The 18,603-nt window shown below is 46.7% G+C and overlaps 5 protein-coding genes across 5 annotated transcripts; 3 read left to right on the top strand and 2 right to left on the bottom strand.

Annotated features, from left to right (window-relative positions):
* Positions 1-3,159: 3,159 nt before the first annotated feature.
* I302_102757 (uncharacterized protein) lies at positions 3,160-3,396 on the bottom strand (the record flags this gene model as incomplete). The annotated part of the gene is made up of 1 exon (XM_019188129.1): positions 3,160-3,396. The coding sequence occupies one exon, from the start codon at positions 3,394-3,396 to the stop codon at positions 3,160-3,162; it is 237 nt and encodes a 78-aa protein (XP_019051007.1).
* A 1,510-nt stretch (positions 3,397-4,906) lies between these two features.
* On the top strand, positions 4,907-6,060 carry I302_102756 (Fe-S cluster assembly protein DRE2; the record flags this gene model as incomplete). Its single annotated transcript, XM_019188128.1, has 3 exons — positions 4,907-5,072; positions 5,153-5,860; positions 6,002-6,060. The coding sequence occupies 3 exons, from the start codon at positions 4,907-4,909 to the stop codon at positions 6,058-6,060; spliced, it is 933 nt and encodes a 310-aa protein (XP_019051006.1).
* A 592-nt stretch (positions 6,061-6,652) lies between these two features.
* On the bottom strand, positions 6,653-8,497 carry I302_102755 (uncharacterized protein; the record flags this gene model as incomplete). Its single annotated transcript, XM_019188127.1, has 1 exon — positions 6,653-8,497. One exon carries the CDS (start codon positions 8,495-8,497, stop codon positions 6,653-6,655), a length of 1,845 nt encoding a protein of 614 aa, XP_019051005.1.
* A 1,766-nt stretch (positions 8,498-10,263) lies between these two features.
* Positions 10,264-13,408, top strand: I302_102754 (uncharacterized protein; the record flags this gene model as incomplete). Its single annotated transcript, XM_019188126.2, has 5 exons — positions 10,264-10,436; positions 10,490-10,904; positions 10,970-11,993; positions 12,056-12,596; positions 12,652-13,408. 5 exons carry the CDS (start codon positions 10,264-10,266, stop codon positions 13,406-13,408), a joined length of 2,910 nt encoding a protein of 969 aa, XP_019051004.2.
* Positions 13,409-14,117: 709 nt separating this feature from the next.
* I302_102753 (uncharacterized protein) lies at positions 14,118-18,084 on the top strand (the record flags this gene model as incomplete). The annotated part of the gene is made up of 12 exons (XM_019188125.1): positions 14,118-14,150; positions 14,258-14,475; positions 14,583-14,619; positions 14,685-14,823; positions 14,885-14,966; positions 15,035-15,289; positions 15,347-15,681; positions 15,744-15,910; positions 15,964-16,573; positions 16,634-17,343; positions 17,412-17,589; positions 17,651-18,084. 12 exons carry the CDS (start codon positions 14,118-14,120, stop codon positions 18,082-18,084), a joined length of 3,198 nt encoding a protein of 1,065 aa, XP_019051003.1.
* Positions 18,085-18,603: the final 519 nt, after the last annotated feature.

Genomic DNA, 18,603 nt, shown 5'->3' with positions numbered 1-18,603 from the left:
GGGGGTGAATGTGGTCCGTTAAAAGGATATAACAATTTAAATGGCGTTGGCGGTGGCGTGATGTAGATGACATCGTGAAGAGAAGAAGTAGAAATCAACTACGTCAGCTCGACTCATTCCGGCCAATCTACTAGTTTAGCCACCCCCTTCGAACACTGATGGAGTGGAAGGACGGATTGCTTGCACTCACTTAAGTCACTCTCAGGCTTTGTGCCGTTGTCAGCGGGAGAGCCGAGGATGGTGGAAGGCTGTGAGAGGACAAAGGAGCAGAGTGGCAGATTGATCAGATGAGATGGAAGTGCGAACATTACGTTGAAAAAGGACATCAGGAGATCATAAAGGGATTGGCCGTAATCACGGTCCGTTGAAGGAGGATCATCGAAAGGATAGAATTGGATGATATAGTATCGTTACAAGGGGTAAGCGGCAAGGGATATCGCGATTGGGTGAGTAAAGGAGTTGATGAGTGGGGGCGCAGCGTGATAAGAGGAGATACAAGCATAAATGGTGGCGTCAGCATGTGATCATCAAGTTGTGAAAGGAGAGATGGCGAATTTGAAACTATCCATATAAAGATGAGAAACATTGCAAAGGAGTTGATGGGATCAACCAAAGGCAATCAGGCAAAGGATTCTCTCGAATCGAGCACGTCTCACCCTCGTACAAATCCCTTTGGATATGAGGAAGCCTAATGCACAGGGATGATGTCGCGATGGAACAAGGGAATATGAGAGAAGATATGCACCCGAACTGAATCCGAAAGAGTGGTCGAAAAATATCAAGACTCACCTTTGAAAAGGAATCGATAAGGTTTCCCGTACTTGGAGTCGCCACGGAGGATCTCGCAAAGACACGTAGTCGTACTTCGATTCACGAGTAGAGTGTGAACCAAGTGGTGGGTCGACCAGTTGAAGCTGGTTAAATCGAACTGAGCGACGGTCTGGATAGAGCTGAAGAGGAGGACAACTTGGGGGAGGAAACTGTTCGACGCGTAGATCAGGAGGATATCGAGGGAGAGGGAAAAGTTATTTTTAATGTCGTAGAAATCTTTCAGCGAGACACGTTCAAAGTGGCTTTGAACGTTTTGAAAGGAATAGAGGATATGATATTTTGAGAAAGAGAAGAAGATGAAAGTATTCCTTGGAAGGGAGAGTATTTAATGTTACAATACAGCTGCTTTCGTCAATTCACTGTTGGCTGAGATACTCCAATCTGACTGAATGAGATAGTCTAGGCAACGAGATAAACCAACGTTGTATGTATAGTTGGTTATTTTGAACGATACAAATCGTTTGTTCGTGTGTATGAGGAATGAGAAGTAAATGATATGTATGCTCTGTTGAAAGTAGGTGAGGTAGGTAAAGGTGAAGAAGACACAGCCGCGGAGGAATAACAGTTTGTATGTACTGTATTTGTATGTGGTTTATTGTGTGGGTCGTTAGGTTAGGGGAATTGGACGTGGACGTGGACAAAGCGTTTCATGTTCACAGCGACAATAATCAGTTTTTCATTCATCCACATTCAGACCGACGAGCATGAAGATGAAATGGGTGATGTTCAAGTACGAGGTGGAATATGCTCACTCACCCTCAAGCCGATGTACAAGCAAAGGAAGGGGTTTCTAACCTGTCGATGATGATGATGGTGGATCGGATGATATTGATTATGGTCTATGGGTCAACGGAGAGTTTCTACCTCTTATATAGGTCCTTTAAAGGCTGGTATTGATGATGATGGGATGGAAAATGATTGAAAGGATATGATACTCGTTCAAAGGAATAAGAGATAACGAAGAGGAAGTAGAAGAAGAAGAATCTCAATGATCAAGACGAAAGATGGAAGATGAAGTCGAAATGAGGTGGCAACGACGAGGGAAATGAACGTTTCAATGGTGAGGACAAGTGAAAGCACAGCCATAATCCTAGTGAGAGTGACGTCTCTTGGGATTCTAGATTTCACCAAATCAAGAGATTTCCTATTTCTTATTTCCTCTGATCATAAAACTTTCGATTCCTTGTCTTTCCAGTATCAATACCTGGTATAGGGGACGTGCATCGTTATGATCGTGTTTATGTCTATTCTTGGTGCCCCAATGCGGTATCTCCATCATGCATGAGAAGCAAGAGAGGAGAGATCCCATGACGACATTGCCTTACCGCCGGTGAGTCTGGCCCATCCCATCAAAGAGGATAGATACCTCATACCTCACCTTGACAACGCACAGCGCGGCGGAAAAGCATGAGGGCAAGATGGGTAAAAGGGGTCACGAGGTTGATTAGCTTCTTTTTGGCTGTCTGTTTTTGATCGGCCATGGTCAGTGATGGGTGATGGGTGATGGTGAAGAGTAAACAACTAAAATGATTCTTAAAAGCACAGATCCTCCCTCCCCTTATCATGTGGGAGGGGTTCCACGTTCCTCAGCTCTGTTAGATTTTCTGCACATCATCATCCTGTGCATATAGTACTGTTTCGGGCAGTGTCAGTGAGTGAGGAATTAGCACAACAAGATACACAATGCACACATGTTAGTAAGTTGACTATGTTGTTGTGTTCGGTGAACGAGGGAAACAAAAGAAACCAAAACAACGGAAAGAAGGGCGATCAATTAGTGCGTTTGGTTGTGCTTGCCCTTAACAACCCGAGGTACGGTCTGGACCGCGATTTGAGTGCGTCTATGAGGCTCACTCCGATAGCTTGTATGATCAGCAGTTGACATGTGCAACTTGACAAAAAGACAATAGAGATAATTCATATTCTGTACGAGTCTGATGCATTGTCATTTGTGTATGTACAAAGAAGTAGTATATGGTATCAACATATTTGGGGTAAAGAGAAGACGCGACCCTCTACGACTATCTTCTCAGCCATCGACCTCTTCTACATGATTTTCTTCTTCTTCTGCTTTCCACCGAATGCCGATAGGCGGCGGACTGATGGAGCCATCGAGAGAGAAGATGAGGTATCGAAACCAAATGGCCAGGTGGAAGGGTGGTGTGCGGAAGGAAGTGAATCCGGTGCGCGTGAATGATTATATGGTGTATGTACAATGGGTTGAGTTGGTATGAGACCGGGATATATACAACGAGGACGGTATTACATGATGCGGGTGTAAGACGAGTATAGGTTTATTGTGTTGGTGTTGTGTTGTTTGGGATGGGTTTAACGTCTGGGGGTCCCATTGGTGTTCGTACTGGTATTAGGACCCCAATAAGCTTTTACGAGCGATTGAACGAATTGGTTCAAGTGTGGACAAGGGTGTTGCTGGGTCGGTGAGGTACCGAGTTCGAGGGATGATGATCTGGGTGATGAGGATGGTGAGGACACTTCGACCGAGCCTGAACGGCGGTAGGTTGGTCGGGAGGAGGGGAAGTTTATGGGTTGAGCCATTGAAGTCATGGTGTGTGATTTGCTTTGAATAGGTAGTGAAGAGAGATTGGTACGATGTATTTGATTTGGTTTGGGGTGTGGGTCTGATCACTTGAGCGTTCGTTATATGCCGAGTGAGCTGGAGAAATTGAATCTGATGTGGATTGGTTGATAAAGCTGATTGACGTAGTAACAGACAGTGTAAATCACGGCTGACTTATATGAGAGTGAATTGCGTTTCAAACTGGTATAACAGTGGGCTATAATGTATTGTTCAGGAGGAGTTCAAAAAGTCTCTTTCTTGTCCTCCCTCCCCAATGCATGCATTTCCTCTATTATATATAAAATTGCTCGCGATATGAGGTGCTCATTTTCTCGACCGGATTCTCGGTATCTCTCGGGGTCTAAAACCCTCGTCTGATCCATGAATGATGCGATGATCCGCGGGATGGCCCGAATCAGGCAAAAGCTAAACAACGCGCTCCTCTCGCTCATAAAAGCAAAATCAGGTGATAAGGGTAGGTTCTACGATCACGCCGCGAATGTCCCCGAACGCTCTGGAAATCCGAGTGCGGGGAACCCTTCGTCACTTGCGGTGAGGATTTGGGAGGAGCTCATTTCTGGATCTTCGGAGCTCAGATTGGTATGTGTGCGTTTCCAGAACATTATTACATGCATGCATAAATATGACAATATGACGAGCAGATGAGCAGATGACGCTGTGATGTGTGCATACATGTGTATGAGGTTTTATGATCATCAGACCTCCTCAACACATGGCATGTAAGATGGACGTGATCGTGTTGAGAATGGATGATACGATGATACGATCACCTCGGAATGATACGGATCACACGACAAGCTAAGACATATAAAAGGCGTGATTGTGATCGTGTTTGTGATACAGTAGCCCCAAAAGGTTCGCTAACGGTTTCCGATCCACGTCCACGTCAAAAGGAGTGATTGGATTGATTTCCATGCATGATGTTCATCCTCGCGTAGTGATTCTCTCTGCAGTTGACGTGGATCGGCGCAGTCACTCGTCATGGTTTTATCAGATTAGAATAGCTCGTCTCTTAGCTTGGTATGAGGTCACCTCATGAGCTAGTGGATTTCCCATTCCAGATCCATCAGATCCCGTCAGTGCTACTAGTACAGTGCAGCAATGAACTGTTCCACGTTGCGCAAGGTCAAGTGGGCAGTGGGGGAGCTCTGTTCTCTGATTGGATCTGCCACATATCCAATGAGACGGAAGCAATATCAGGCTGCCATTGCTCATTACGTAACCGCAATGGTGAAGTAGCAAACCCGAAGAAGTTGAATTGCACTGAGTCAGCCAAGCACAGTACGAGAAGGGAGAGAGAGTTTTTCATACTCCTCCACTTAGTAATCAATAATCAAGTAATACACCACTCCCTCGCTACATTAGACTTTACAACTATCTCATGTTACTAACTCATATCAAAGACCATCATCAAGAGCCAGTACAGCAACCTCGTATATCTCATATCGACCCCTACCAAGCAACGAGAGCATCGCCATGACAGCAATCAACGGATTCGCCACCGCTTCCTCCTCCTCTACCTCCACCCAGGTAGTGCTCGGTTCCATGCAGCGTATCGAGGAGTATCAGAATGTGTTGATTGAGTTGAAAAACCAGGGAGGTAACGTACAGGGAGAGATGGTAGATCGTATTTTGGATAATGGTGGGTATAATTCTTACCCTTTTTGTCAACCCTTGTCTAGCACTGTACCGGTCACACGAGCTAACAGTCGTCGTAATCAGCTACAACCCTCCCATCACCACCTCTGACCATCCACCTAATCCTCCCTCTACCCCTTCCCACAAACCTCCTCTCGACCATCCCACCTTCCACCCAACTATTCATCCACCTACCCCCCTCCCACTCCGAATCGGACCTCACATCCCTCCATTCCTCCCTTGCCAACCAATCATTCACCCCGCTCCTACCCACCCCATCAAGTAACATCATTGCCTATACCTCTCCCTCCACACCTTCCGTACCAGTCCCAACCTCCGTCCCCTCGGCTCCAACCAACGGAGCGAGACCTCTGACATTGAAGAGAAAAGGCGACAAAGCGCTCAAAGCGGCCTTATGGGCCATTGATTCCCCCCTTCTTGAAGATGGTGGTAAATCCCTCTTAACTCCAGAGGACAAACAGCGCCCGGAATGTGTATTCCCAGAGAGTGACGGTAAGAAGGTCAAGAGGAGGAGAGCATGTAAGGATTGTACCTGTGGACTGAAGGAGTTGGAGGATCAGGAGGAACAACAAACTCAAAGTGCTATAAGGGAGGCTCAGAAGTCCTTTTTCCTTGAGGGTGATGATGATATACCTGATGTACTGAGGAATGCTACGGTTGGAGTGGAGGGTGTATGGCCCACTGAGAAGAGGGCGGAGGCAAAGAAGACTAGTAGTTGTGGGAGCTGTTATTTGGGGGATGCGTTTAGGTGTGGGAGTTGTCCTTATCTTGGTGAGTGTTCGCTGCTTTCGGAATTACCTCAGGTCGCATTGGATCGAATAGGATCATTCGACGTGAAGACTCTGTGGTCGATCATCTAACCTATCCCATGACTTGGATCGCTCATGCTCATTGTTGGGTCATATCGTATAGGTTTACCACCGTTCAAACCTGGTGAACAAGTCAAGCTGTCCATCGCGGACGATTTCTAATCTGATCTACCCGATATCGCTAAGCATTAAGTATGTAGCCATCTGCGGAAAGTCATATTCACACAACACACAAGGTAGTATCCTCTCTCCTGCTTGAGATGGGGTTAGGATTCGGTATACATTTATAGAGTTTCAATCATGTCATGTATTGTATGTATACTACACTTTCCAAACTCATTTACCTTCCGTCTACAGCCTTGCGCTCCCCGGTATCGAGATCCCACATAACATATATCTATTGGACAGCCATTACTCACACTCGAGTGACATCATCGGTACGATCTTGCTCTCGTACATTATACTGTACATGAGAATGATGATTTGCATGTGTTGGGCTATTATACAATGTAATGAAATACTAAATATAATACAACGCAGAATCCTTCCTTCGCCCTTCGCCCTTCGTCGTCTATAAACATAAGAAATCGCAAGAGTCGTATGAACCAATAATATACTATATAATCATGAGCCGCAGTAAAAGGTACCAAAACTTTCGAAGAGTCCAATCTTAATTAAAATGAAAATACGGTACAATGTGGCCATATCAGACATAAAGTCAAAATCAGACGGTCGCACCGTAGGACGCTATCCTCTATGATGGGTAGAATTTCGAAATCGTCCATCCAGATGGCGGACCAACTTGCATATTGATCTTGGAAGGTTTGGACGGTGAAGGTGAAGGTGAGGGTGTAGGTAGATATCCGTTCGTCGCCTTTGAGCTTTTCGACCTGTCGGATGGTGTGACATCGCTGTCGCTTGGGGCGTGCATGTCACGTTGTTGACTGGGTAGCCGAGTAGGCTTGAAGAGTGAGAAGGGGGTTTTTGGCAGTGCGACATGGTTTCTGCTAGGTCTAGGCGCACCTCGACCAAGCTTGGCGAAGGGACTTTGCACCTCATTGATCCAGGAAGCAGGGCCCATGGCGTCAGTCTGAGACTGGTCCGGGGTTGCCGATTCGGATTGGGGAATGGTACATTGCGAGTGGGTAGGATAAGGGAGAGAAGAAGGTTGTATGAGAGCCGGGTTGGGACATGGCATGTCGATGGAGGAGGAGGAAGGTGCTCTTCGAAGTTGTTGACTTGTGTTGGCAGTATCGTCCATAGGATCGTGTAGTATACTATCGCCATCTCCCTCGACTGTGATAGAGTGAGGATTCTGTATACTTATGTTGGTTGAATTGGCGTTTTCCATCAAGCGTTGTGTCTGCTGAGGCATCAGTCCATCAGAACCATGGCAGTCAGGCTGGGTAATATTGGTCTTGTCAAGTAGAGGAGGAAGAGATGGTGTATGGTCTGACCCGTCTATCTCGTCCACCGGCAAGCTGATTGAGGTCTCATGGTCTAAGGTATCCCCCAACGCAGATCCAACGTCTGAGTTCGGTTGAATCAGCGTTCTTGAAAGTGTCTGCGGTACACCTGACACATCGGAGTCGAAGTTCATGTCGTGACTATCGTCAGAAACTTGAGTTGGCGGGGCGGAAGATGAAGATCCTTCCGGATGCTGCTCCATCGTAATATCCTGATTATCATTGTTTGCCCTCCCTACCAAAATCTTCACCGCCTCTAGCGCCAGAGCAGTTTCTGATTCTTGAGCTGACTCGTTAGAGATTTGAGGTACATCCTCGCTGTCATTCGAGAAGGGGTTTGGCTCGAGCGAAGCAGGGAAATCTGTTTCTTGAATAGGTGATCGGGGCTGGTCTAGATCAATGTCCATACTGCTTGAGAGGACTTGAGATGCGTCGAATGGAGGTTCTGGTAGAGGTTCATCGGGAAGAGTTATTGTCGAGTTTGAATGCGATGAGGTTCCGGAAGCAGTCCTTGATGACGAAGGTGATGACGATGTTTCTCGACCACTTTCGATTGACTCGAAAGAATCGTTAATGTCAATATTACTGAGAGAAACATGATCCTGATAGGTAAGAACAATATTCAGTAAAGACTGCTTTGTGGGTTGTTTGACTTGACCTAGGTCTTGACCACTCACCACATCCCCCATCACATCATCCTCATCGTCTCCTACGCATATCACTTCCCAACCACTATTTACCTTCCTCAATACCTCTTTCCTACCCTCCTCCTTCCTCAGCTTCTTCCTCGCCGCTCGTGCTTCCCTTGTCTCCTCCCTCCTAGCTCTCTTCACTGCTCTGTACGTCCCTTCATCTATCCCTTCTACCAAGGCAAAATCAGCAGCGGTAAGTGGGAATGGGGGGATGGTCCTCGTCACTGGTGGAGAAGGGGGTTGAATCGTTTCGGGAAGGGATAGGGTTTTGGTGGGTTGAGGAAAACGGAGGAATGAGGGATGATCGAGGATTGAGCCTTGCCTTTGGTACCGTAGGGGTAAAAATAAGGGTGGTGGGTAGGAAGATGGAGAGGGTTCTACTTTTTGGGGTTGGGTGCAGTCGATGGTTTCAAACTCTTCGTCTGTCATTGTCGATGCCATCGCGATTTGGTGGGATATCTCTTGAGGTCGAGATTAACAATTTCTTCCTTTTCCATCTCGTCAGCTCACGATGAAGTATCATTGAGAAAGTGTCACTCACCTCAAATAAGCCTGTGTCCATCTGAACCTGCCCACTGATTAGAGGACAATGACCATTGACTGTTCTCGGGGTGAAACGGTGAGGTGGGTGCCAAAAAGAACGTCCATATAAAGGAACGATGGCTGATTTATCTGAGAAGAGGATGATCACGAGTAGTGTATATCTCACCGAGGAGAGGAAATATTCGCAATAATGATCTTCCTTGAATTGGGTCTTCAGCTGAGTGCTATGGTTGACACAGAGAGATCATCGATATGGTCAGTATCGTTATGTTCGTTGTACCGGCTGGTAGACGATGTGAGGAGACATGATCACATTGCAAAGAGATATGAAGAGAAAGGAGGAAGAGTGAGTATGAGCAGTCTAGTGCACTGAAGCATGTCAAACAGCCAACAGCTTGACCAGCTAAATACACATCCTGATAGAGGTCCGTGCTCATCCCTTTATTCCTTTCACCCCCTCATCCTCCTCCTCGAATAATAGGGAGGAGTCAAGCACGTGTGGTTCACGCTGCTATCTTGGGGTTTACCTCTTTCAGCTGATAAGGATGTTCGTTTTGGGTATTATGTAAGAACGTCGTCATACAGTTAAACCTGTGACTCGATTGGTACTGAGTGAGTACTCAGTACTCGGCTTGTGACCCCGCGAGTAGCCGTGTTTGTTGTTGTTGCTTTGTGGTTGTCATGTTTGGGATCACTTCACGTTGCCTTATCAGTCCCCAATCTCAATCTCACTCATACAGTATTCCAGATCAGCAACACAGTCAAATACACCATACATCATTAGCAACAACCCCACAATTAACAGATATCTCACTAGTTCGCCATCGTTACTTCTGTCATCCTGCATCCGACTGCATATATACATACACATACATACACACATACACATACGATCCCGGAACCGATAATCACGCGTCTCTGTCCACCCATCCATCGCTATTGCCACCCGTAGTCAAGATCACTTTTTGAGTCAAGTACAGGATACAACGTGCAAGTAGTAGACTGGAAGAGCCACTTGTCACAATCATAACCAGACCCATCTCTTATCCCTCTTTTTATACACTTGATTACCCCCACTCTCTTCCTTTTATACCACCCCCGCATACGTATACGATAAACGTGTAAGTTGATCCCCACCTGTCTTATATCTCGGATATACAAAAATATGAAAAGACCGACAGCTGATTTAGTGATTGCCATCCATACCTTTGTGTCCGATTGTCTATCGCTCATTACCAATATATCTACATATACACTTACCACTCATCACTTTCGATCAACTCATATCTTATACTTCATATCAATATACGGTCAACTTACAGCTGAACAATCAAACCAAAGTTTGCTAGTCAAACTTACTCAAACAACTTCCACACCTCCAATCACATCCCATGCCTACTTCGGACCATGTCGATTCTCAACGACATCTTCCCGACGATGGTAGGGGTGGTAGAAGACGGACGGGGAGGAGACAGGGTATCCGTGCGTATCATCTCAGTTGGCTTGCCACCGCCTTGTGCTGACCCATCGATCCCATATGATATATAGCAATAGACCTGAAGTGAGTACTTGTCATCTAATCATCATTCTATCCATCTTCTTGCCCGGCCTGATTATTTATTTTGCGCCATAGTGATACCTCTGCATCCATTCTCAGTCCAATCATGTCCCATCTCCCCTCTCTGGCAGGTATGACATCTTTGAAAGGTTTCTTACCTACCTCACCGGTCAAACAACAGGCGGCTACACCACCATCACCCGTGAAAGTTGGTGGTAATATTGATGGAGTTAAGGCGATTTGGCAAGAAGGTGATATAGGTGATGGAAGGGGTCGAATGTAAGCTACATGTCTCACCGTTCGAGATTGCGATGAGCTGATGTCACGTATAGCCCTTTATTGCTGGTATCGTCCAAGACCCACGCTCTCCAAGTCTTCACTATTTACAATAACCATATTCCTGACGATCCTCACATACCGGAACCCTTTGTCGCGCCGGAGGAGATAATGTCTATACCTACTATCAAGTACGACAAGAACGTCAGAGGATCAAAGGTTGATGGGGCGGAAGAGGGATTTCTGGGAGGACTTGACCGAGTGATCAGTATGACTCTACTGAAGAAGAATGTCGAGGAGAATGGGTTATTGGTAGCTTTGATTGTACTATCCACAAGTACACGCAAATCCACTAAAGGTTCTTTAGCATTAGTGGTGGTGAATCTTCGTACAGGAGTAGCAATCAGGAGGATCGAGCTGACAACAGGGAACGTAGCTGAGGTCGCATCATCCAACAAGGTGATCGCTGTCGTGAGTTGTCTTTGTCTTTCTGCTGAGCAAGACTACACATACTCATGTCTGGTTTCGACGCACAGACTACCGCTCATCCCGCACCGTTGATCCACCTCTTTTCTGCTGAGACCTTCGAGCCGCTACCTTCCTCACCAATCTCTCAAGCTGCTCTTAATCATCACGCTGGCCTTCCCACCATATCCTTATCTAGTCGCCTTCTCGCATTTGCCACCTCCGCTGCACCTCATGCTCCCGGTCCCGATGGTCTCGGATCCATCATTACTTCAACAACTCTTAGAAGCTCCCGAACCGTCTCCTCTGAGCAGCTCAGACGATCTTCAGCTACTGGTCAAGATACCCAAGCGGCCATCCTGTCATCTGCCGTGGAGATCGGAGGAGGTGTAGCTCGAGGAGTGTGGGCAGGTCTGAAGATGGGAGCGAAAGCTGCCAATCGTGCTCGGACTACTCGACTAGCTAAGAGCGCTCCAACGGATTCTAGCGGAACTTTGGGTGATGAGGAGACTGATGATTTCGACTTGGAAGCCGAGAGTAGGAGTCTTGAGGAATCAAGTGTTCTGGAAGAGGTTTCGTCTTCATCCTCTTCGGCCATACCAGCGCCAGGAGGAGAATGGGTCAAAGTTATTGATCTATTTCCGCCCCCTTCCAGACGGAATCACAAATCTCGTTCCAAATCTCGCCGGTCTCATTCCAGACAATCAGACAGTCACCAGCCAACACACACAGAAGCTTACGAGATGATTGCTCATTTCCGCCTACCACCTTCTACTTCTCCATTACCCATTGATCCAGCTTCTCCACATCAGTCTGGTGCTAGGAGATCATCCAATAATCGCCCCCATCCTGTTGCGCACTTGTCTTTCTCACCAGATGGAACCCAATTATTCGCCGCGCCGGATGATGGGAGATCATTCCACATTCTAGATGTCCATCCTGCCGGAATAGATAAAGATGAGATGGGGGAAGTGAAAGGTCAAGTGTGGCACCTGTACGAGCTTAGACGAGGTCATACAGCTGCGACCGTGAAGCAAGTCGCCTGGGACACGAATGGAAGATGGATAGGTGTAGGAACAGGCAAAGGTACCGTCCGTGAGTTGGTTTTCCTTCATCCTTCTAACCAGAATTGAGCTAATCTTCCAACACCAAAACAGATGTGTTCCCCATCCATCCTTCTGGCGGACCGTCGTCGTCTGTCGCGCATGCTACAGATAAAGTAGTCAATCATTCTCGGCTTCACCCTCTGTCAACCGTGATCACTCCAATCGCAAGACTCAGACCTCGTCGAGCTCCGGATACCGCTCACTCTCAATCTCCAACTTCTTTATCCGCCGCTGGCGAAGCATTTTTCCACTTCACATGTAACCGCCGACACCCTTTGCACAAAGGGATGTATTGTCAAGACATCTCGGTATACCGTGCAACATCTGATACCTTGGAGCTCGCTCGGATATCTCTACGTCCTACTGAACAGATCAAGGCGGTCGACAAAGGCTCCCAATCATCGCACAGAAGGGGAAGTGCTCTGACTGAGATGATGCGGAACAAAGCATTCGGCGATGGTCGTGATCTGGAGGTTGATTCAGCGGTCAAGGCGGCCTGGAATCTCCACGACCGTACCGGTGATGTTGTCCTACTCGAAGAGTCCTCACAGTCCGTAACTTCCCGTACCTCCTCCCATGCAGGGCAGACAAAGTGAGTGATATCGTATCTGACCCTTATCGCAAAACGCTGATATATGACAATTCAGGAGTCTTGCTCGAGCTGAAATACGCACTCATTGTGTCAACCCATCCATCCTACCCGCTTCAATCTACCTATCACGCCAAATCGAGTTCTTCTCTGCGAAACCTATCGACGATTATTCTCCCTTATCCATCATGGACCTCGAGGCAAGACAACATAAGCTGTTATTCAGGAAAGAAGTCGAAGCCGTCTCACCATTACCTGAGAATGTCAAACCATTTGACGAACCGCTGTTATCTGCTTTACACTCTATAATGGAAGATCGACCCTTGACACAATTACCAGGCTTACCTAACGGATCGCCCATCCATTCTACGCGGTGGACAACCACTACCAGAATACCAATCAGGTCCGTAACAGCCGGTGTAGATAGAGTGAAGAAGGAATATGTCAAGGCGCAATCACAGTATATCAAACATAAACATCAATCTCAACGGAGGGAGAAAGCCAGGAAGGAAGGTCTGGGATTAAGCTTCGAGGATGAAGATTCCATATCAATCTTGAATCCGAATCCGGATTTATCATCTTCGAAAGATTCGCAGGAATCCCCTTCGTCAGATCTGATACCTACCACTGAAGCTAGTGATGCGGACCTCGACTTTGACGAGGAATGGAACACGGGCTGGGAGGAGGAGTATAATAAGGCGGTGGAGGATGATGGCCCGCAGGAGTTGGTGCTGGGGTTGATGGATGAGGAGGAGGAGGAGAGGAGGAAGTGGGAGATTAGAAGGGAGAAGCTTAGAAGGGAGTATGCTAAGTGATGGTGCTCGTGATAATGCCTCACTGTGCTTTGTGCTTTCGAAAGAGGAACATGCCGGTCTGCTGAGGGGAGTTCCTGTTCCTACTTACCACTCTCTATCTGGTCGACCATACGACTCTACTCAGTATCATATCATAAACCCAAACAAAGTAGATACATATGCAAGCAACAAACGAAACTAGTTGTAAAGCATAACCCACTCTTAGTAGGTGTCCATTGTAGTATTTCAAGTATAGCAATAGCAGTATAGCAGTAAATGAAAACATGATGTAACATCTTTGTAAAATTACAAAAATGTCACAAGCAGGCAGATGATTGGAGAGAAAACATTATGCAGTTCATATGCAGCGGGTTTACTCCTGTAACGTTTGGGCTGAAAGTGGACATGGACATCTATGATGTTCTCGATCCATAGGACACTCACCGTAGAGATTCTAACGAGAACAGCATAGAGCAAGTCAAGGTGATACTTTGCCGTCCCACCTATGCTGTTCTCGCCAAAGCGGAGATTGCCACTTCATGTTTCATCGTCACCACCTTTTTTGTGTGTTCGGTCGAGGTAAAAAGGAAATGTTCCTTCTTGATTTGTTATGAGTGTATCTGTCATTTGATATATCTTGATCTTCATCTCAGCCCGTATTTCTTTTTCTCTTATATACCCAGGCTATTTAGTAAGACATCCAAGATATTTCTGGGGGTAGGAGACCACAATGGAATTCTCAAATTTCGAGGGAGCTTCACAGGTTCGTCCGTCTAATCTCGATCTTCCTTCTCTTGTCCTTGCCACTCATCAATATCACTCCAACCTGCTGCTGGAGCTTTTGCTAACACGTCATACATTGGATCGTAGTACGGCCCGCAAGACGATGATCTCACGTCTGTCTATTCAGCGGTACCCAACTCTGTCCTTGACGGTGGTCATACCCACAACCATGCGCCCTCTACGATAAACGGCGATTTCGCGAGTCAGTTCAATGATATGGGTATATCGGATCCGAGGTACGGTGACGAGGAGTTCGAGGAGAGGGAGAGGGAGATGCTTGGTGTAGGGGTTGAACATGCTTGCGCGTGAGTACTATGTCTATATCTGCGTTGGTTTGCCTGGGTGATTACAGTTAGGAGAATGTATCTGTCGACGAAGGGAGCTGATCGGATCATCGTGTGGTGCGTTGTAGCTACTGCGGTATACATAACCCTCAATGTGTAGTCAAGGTGAGCTTTCTCCTTCTCTGACAAAACAATAGAGGGACCTAGCTGACATGTCTGTTATGTTGCAGTGCCTACATTGCAATAAATGGTTCTGCAATTCTCGAGGAAACACCTCGGCATCACATATAGTCAATCACCTGGTCAAAGCCAAACATAAGGAAGTAGTCTTACACAAGGAGAGTGCTCTAGGTGATACCGTACCAGAATGTAAGTCAGCTGGTCCCCACCCATCGCCGTAGCCGAGGTTTCAGCTGACATATCGTCTCAGGCTACAATTGTGGAAGTAAGAACGTTTTCATGTTGGGGTTCATTCCTGCGAAGAGTGATACTGTTGTCGTGCTTCTTTGTCGGTGAGTTAACTCTTTCTTTTCGCTCAGCGTGGAACAACTCATGGACTAAACTTCAATTCATCCCACAGACAACCCTGTGCGGCCTTGACCAATTCAAGAGATATCAATTGGGATACATCACAGTGGTCAGCCATCATCGACGATAGACAATTCTTATCTTGGCTTGTTAAAATCCCCTCTGAAGCCGAACAACTAAGAGCGAGGCAGATCTCTCTAGCTCAGATTTCCAAGTTGGAGGAACTGTGGAGAGATAATCCGGATGCTAGATTGGAGGATGCCGAGGCTCAATCAGGGGAAGAGGAGATGCAACCTATTTTACTCAGGTATGCTAATATGTGCCTTGCTCCGTCAAGGGAATACTAGCTGACAGCATTGCATAGATACGAAGATGCCTATCAATACCAAAACATTTTCGGACCGCTCGTGAAGATAGAAGCAGATTACGATAAACGAATGAAGGAATCGCAAACTGAAAATGACATCACCATAAGATGGGATATGGGTTTGAATCAAAAACGACTAGCGTGGTTCTGTATGCCCAAATTGGAATCGGGAGAAGTGAGGTTAGCTGTTGGTGATGAATTGAGATTGAAATTTGTTGGAACCACTTCTGCTGGAATTAAGGGAATGCAGGCCTTTAGTTCGAAAGGTTGGGGTGGAGGTGGTAGTAGTGAAGGATGGGAGGGTATTGGCAGTGTTATCAAAATTCCTAACAGTGAGTTCAGCTAGGATCTGAGTGATAGCCATGAACTGTAGCTGATAACGATGCCTCGTCAGACGTCTCCGATGAGATTTGCTTGGAATTGAGACGAAACGATGGGGTACCTTCCGATTGTACTCATGGCTTCTCTGTTGATTTCGTATGGAAAGCTACAAGTTTCGATAGGATGCAAGCTGCCATGAAGACTTTCGCTATCGACGAGAAGAGCGTTAGCGGATACATAGTAAGCTGTTTTCTTCCACCACTTTTGAAAGTTAGCTTACCCACGCCGCACAGTACCACAAACTCCTCGGTCACGAGCTCGAACCTCAAGTTTTACGAACTCAAATGCCCAAAAGATTCTCGGCGCCCAACCTACCCGAACTGAATCACTCTCAAATGGCTGCCGTCAAGGCTGTCCTGCAAAAACCACTCAGTCTGATCCAAGGTCCTCCCGGTACTGGTAAAACAGTCACTTCGGCATCGATCGTTTACCACTTGGCCAAGATGAACCCCGGTCAAGTCTTGGTCTGCGCACCATCGAACGTCGCTGTCGACCATCTATGTGAGAAGATCCATCAAACTGGCTTGAAGGTCGTTCGAATCGCTGCCAAATCACGAGAAGCACTCGCATCAAATGTGGACTTCCTATCACTCCACAGCCAGGTCAACAATGCCGATACACATCCTGAACTACAGAAGCTTATTCAACTCAGGAACGATCAAGGTGAATTGAGTCAGAGTGATGAGAGGAAATATAAGAGTTTGGTCAGAGCGTGCGAGAAGGATATTCTCAATGCTGCGGACGTCATCTGTACGACTTGTGTTGGTGCTGGTGATCAGAGATTAAGCAAGTTCAAGTTTAGGACTGTCTTGATAGACGAAGCTACTCAGTCAGCGGAACCAGGTGAGCTAGTCTTGCACCTCTTCCTGCACATGGACTTCATAGCTGACAACTTTTTTACAGAATGTATGATCCCCCTCGTCATGGGATGTAAGCAAGCTGTTCTCGTCGGTGATCACCAACAGCTTGGTCCAGTCATCATGAACAAGAAAGCCGCAAGAGCTGGTCTATCCCAATCTTTATTCGAAAGATTAGTCATCTTGGGTAATCGACCAATTCGACTTCAAGTGCAATATCGAATGCACCCTTGTCTATCTGAGTTCCCATCCAACATGTTCTACGAAGGTACCCTACAGAATGGTGTCACTGCACCTGAAAGACTTAGAAAGAACGTCGATTTCCCATGGCCAGTCGGCGATACGCCTATGTTCTTCCATCAGAATCTCGGTACGGAGGAGATATCATCTAGTGGTACTTCCTTCTTGAATCGAACTGAAGCCTCAAACGTCGAGAAGATGGTCACGAAATTCTTCAAATCGGGTGTCCTTCCCTCCCAAATAGGTGTGATCACTCCTTATGAAGGTCAACGATCGTACATCGCAGCGTATATGCAATTGCATGGAAGTCTCAAGAAAGACTTGTACAAGGAAGTGGAAGTTGCGTCGGTGGATGCTTTCCAAGGTCGAGAGAAGGATTATATCATCCTGAGTTGTGTGAGATCAAACGAACATCAAGGTATCGGTTTCTTGAATGATCCTAGGAGGTTGAACGTAGCTTTGACTAGAGCTAAGTATGGAGTGGTCATTCTGGGTAATCCAAAGGTATTGAGCAAGGTAAGTTTCTACTCTTTTTTCAGCTGGTATTCCCGGAAGAAACTCAGCTGATAAACTTCATACCTTAGCATCCCCTTTGGTTATACCTTCTCACCCACTACAAGGAGAAATCATGTTTCGTCGAAGGGCCTCTGAGCAACCTTCAACCAAGTATGATGCAATTCTCAAGACCTAAGAAATCTCTGGCGGCTGCTATGGACCCATTCAAGAGACGTGAAAGTCCAGCAGGAGAGTACATGGATAAGAGTGAGTCGGCTTTCGCCTCCCTCTTTGGGTAGGCTTCAGCTGATATACGCTTGCACCATAGACATCGGCAGAGTACCCGGACCAGCCGCTGGCCGCTTCGATCCATCATACTACCGAACCCACAATACTCTCTCCTTCGTCCCATCCGACTCTCAATCAGTAATTTCCCAAGCAATCACCAACTCCGCTTTCCCCCTATTCCCACCGGGCGGATCTAAACCCAAGACATATACTGGATACGCCTCCTCAGTCATCTCCCAACAACCCACCGATTCGGGAATACCTACCAATGGAAATTCCAAGGGGAACCTCACGCCTGGAATAGGTGGGATCGGATACTCTCAGTTCGATAGGCTGGGAGGAGGGAAGAGGAGGGGAAGTTTCGGGAGCGAAGCTGCCAGTGCGTCTATGTATGCTTATGGGTATAAGGGCGGGGATGGCGAGGACGATAATATGAGTGTGGCGCCTAGTCAAGCTGGGATGACAGAGTTTTAGTTGGCCCTGAAGGTAGACGCTCAAGAGTGTCATTTATGGTTTTAGGCACTGGCTGGGAGGGGGAGTAGTGGTGTGAAATAGGCAGACGTTTGACTGAATCAGTCGGCGACATGGTTGATTGGTCAGAATCGATATCGATGCAACAGCAAGGTCGATGATCATCCGATATTATTGGTCGATGTCTACAACGGTGAAAGAACGGTATCGCCATCGCTCAAATCTGTCGATACAGGATGCTCGAGATATTCTTGACTGGTAAGATATCTGTGAATACATCAGAATTATCGATTCAATCAATCTCAGTAGTAAGGATTCAGTGTGGCAGAAATCGTGGAGAGATTGTGAAGATATTTGGATGGGGGTCTCAACTCGTCACTTGCATTTGCAACATATCTATTCAGATTCATTGCTTCCGAATGCTGTGCTCCGTAGATACTTTGCAAACTAGGTGAAATGCAAGAATGATCAATGATCAATGATTATGCATAGTGATGAATTGCTTCCTTCCGATGATCTTGT

This window comes from Kwoniella bestiolae, chromosome 1 (assembly GCF_000512585.2).
Source record: "Kwoniella bestiolae CBS 10118 chromosome 1, complete sequence".
NCBI classification, from domain to species: domain Eukaryota; kingdom Fungi; phylum Basidiomycota; class Tremellomycetes; order Tremellales; family Cryptococcaceae; genus Kwoniella; species Kwoniella bestiolae.
This window is presented reverse-complemented; position numbering and strand designations above follow the sequence as displayed.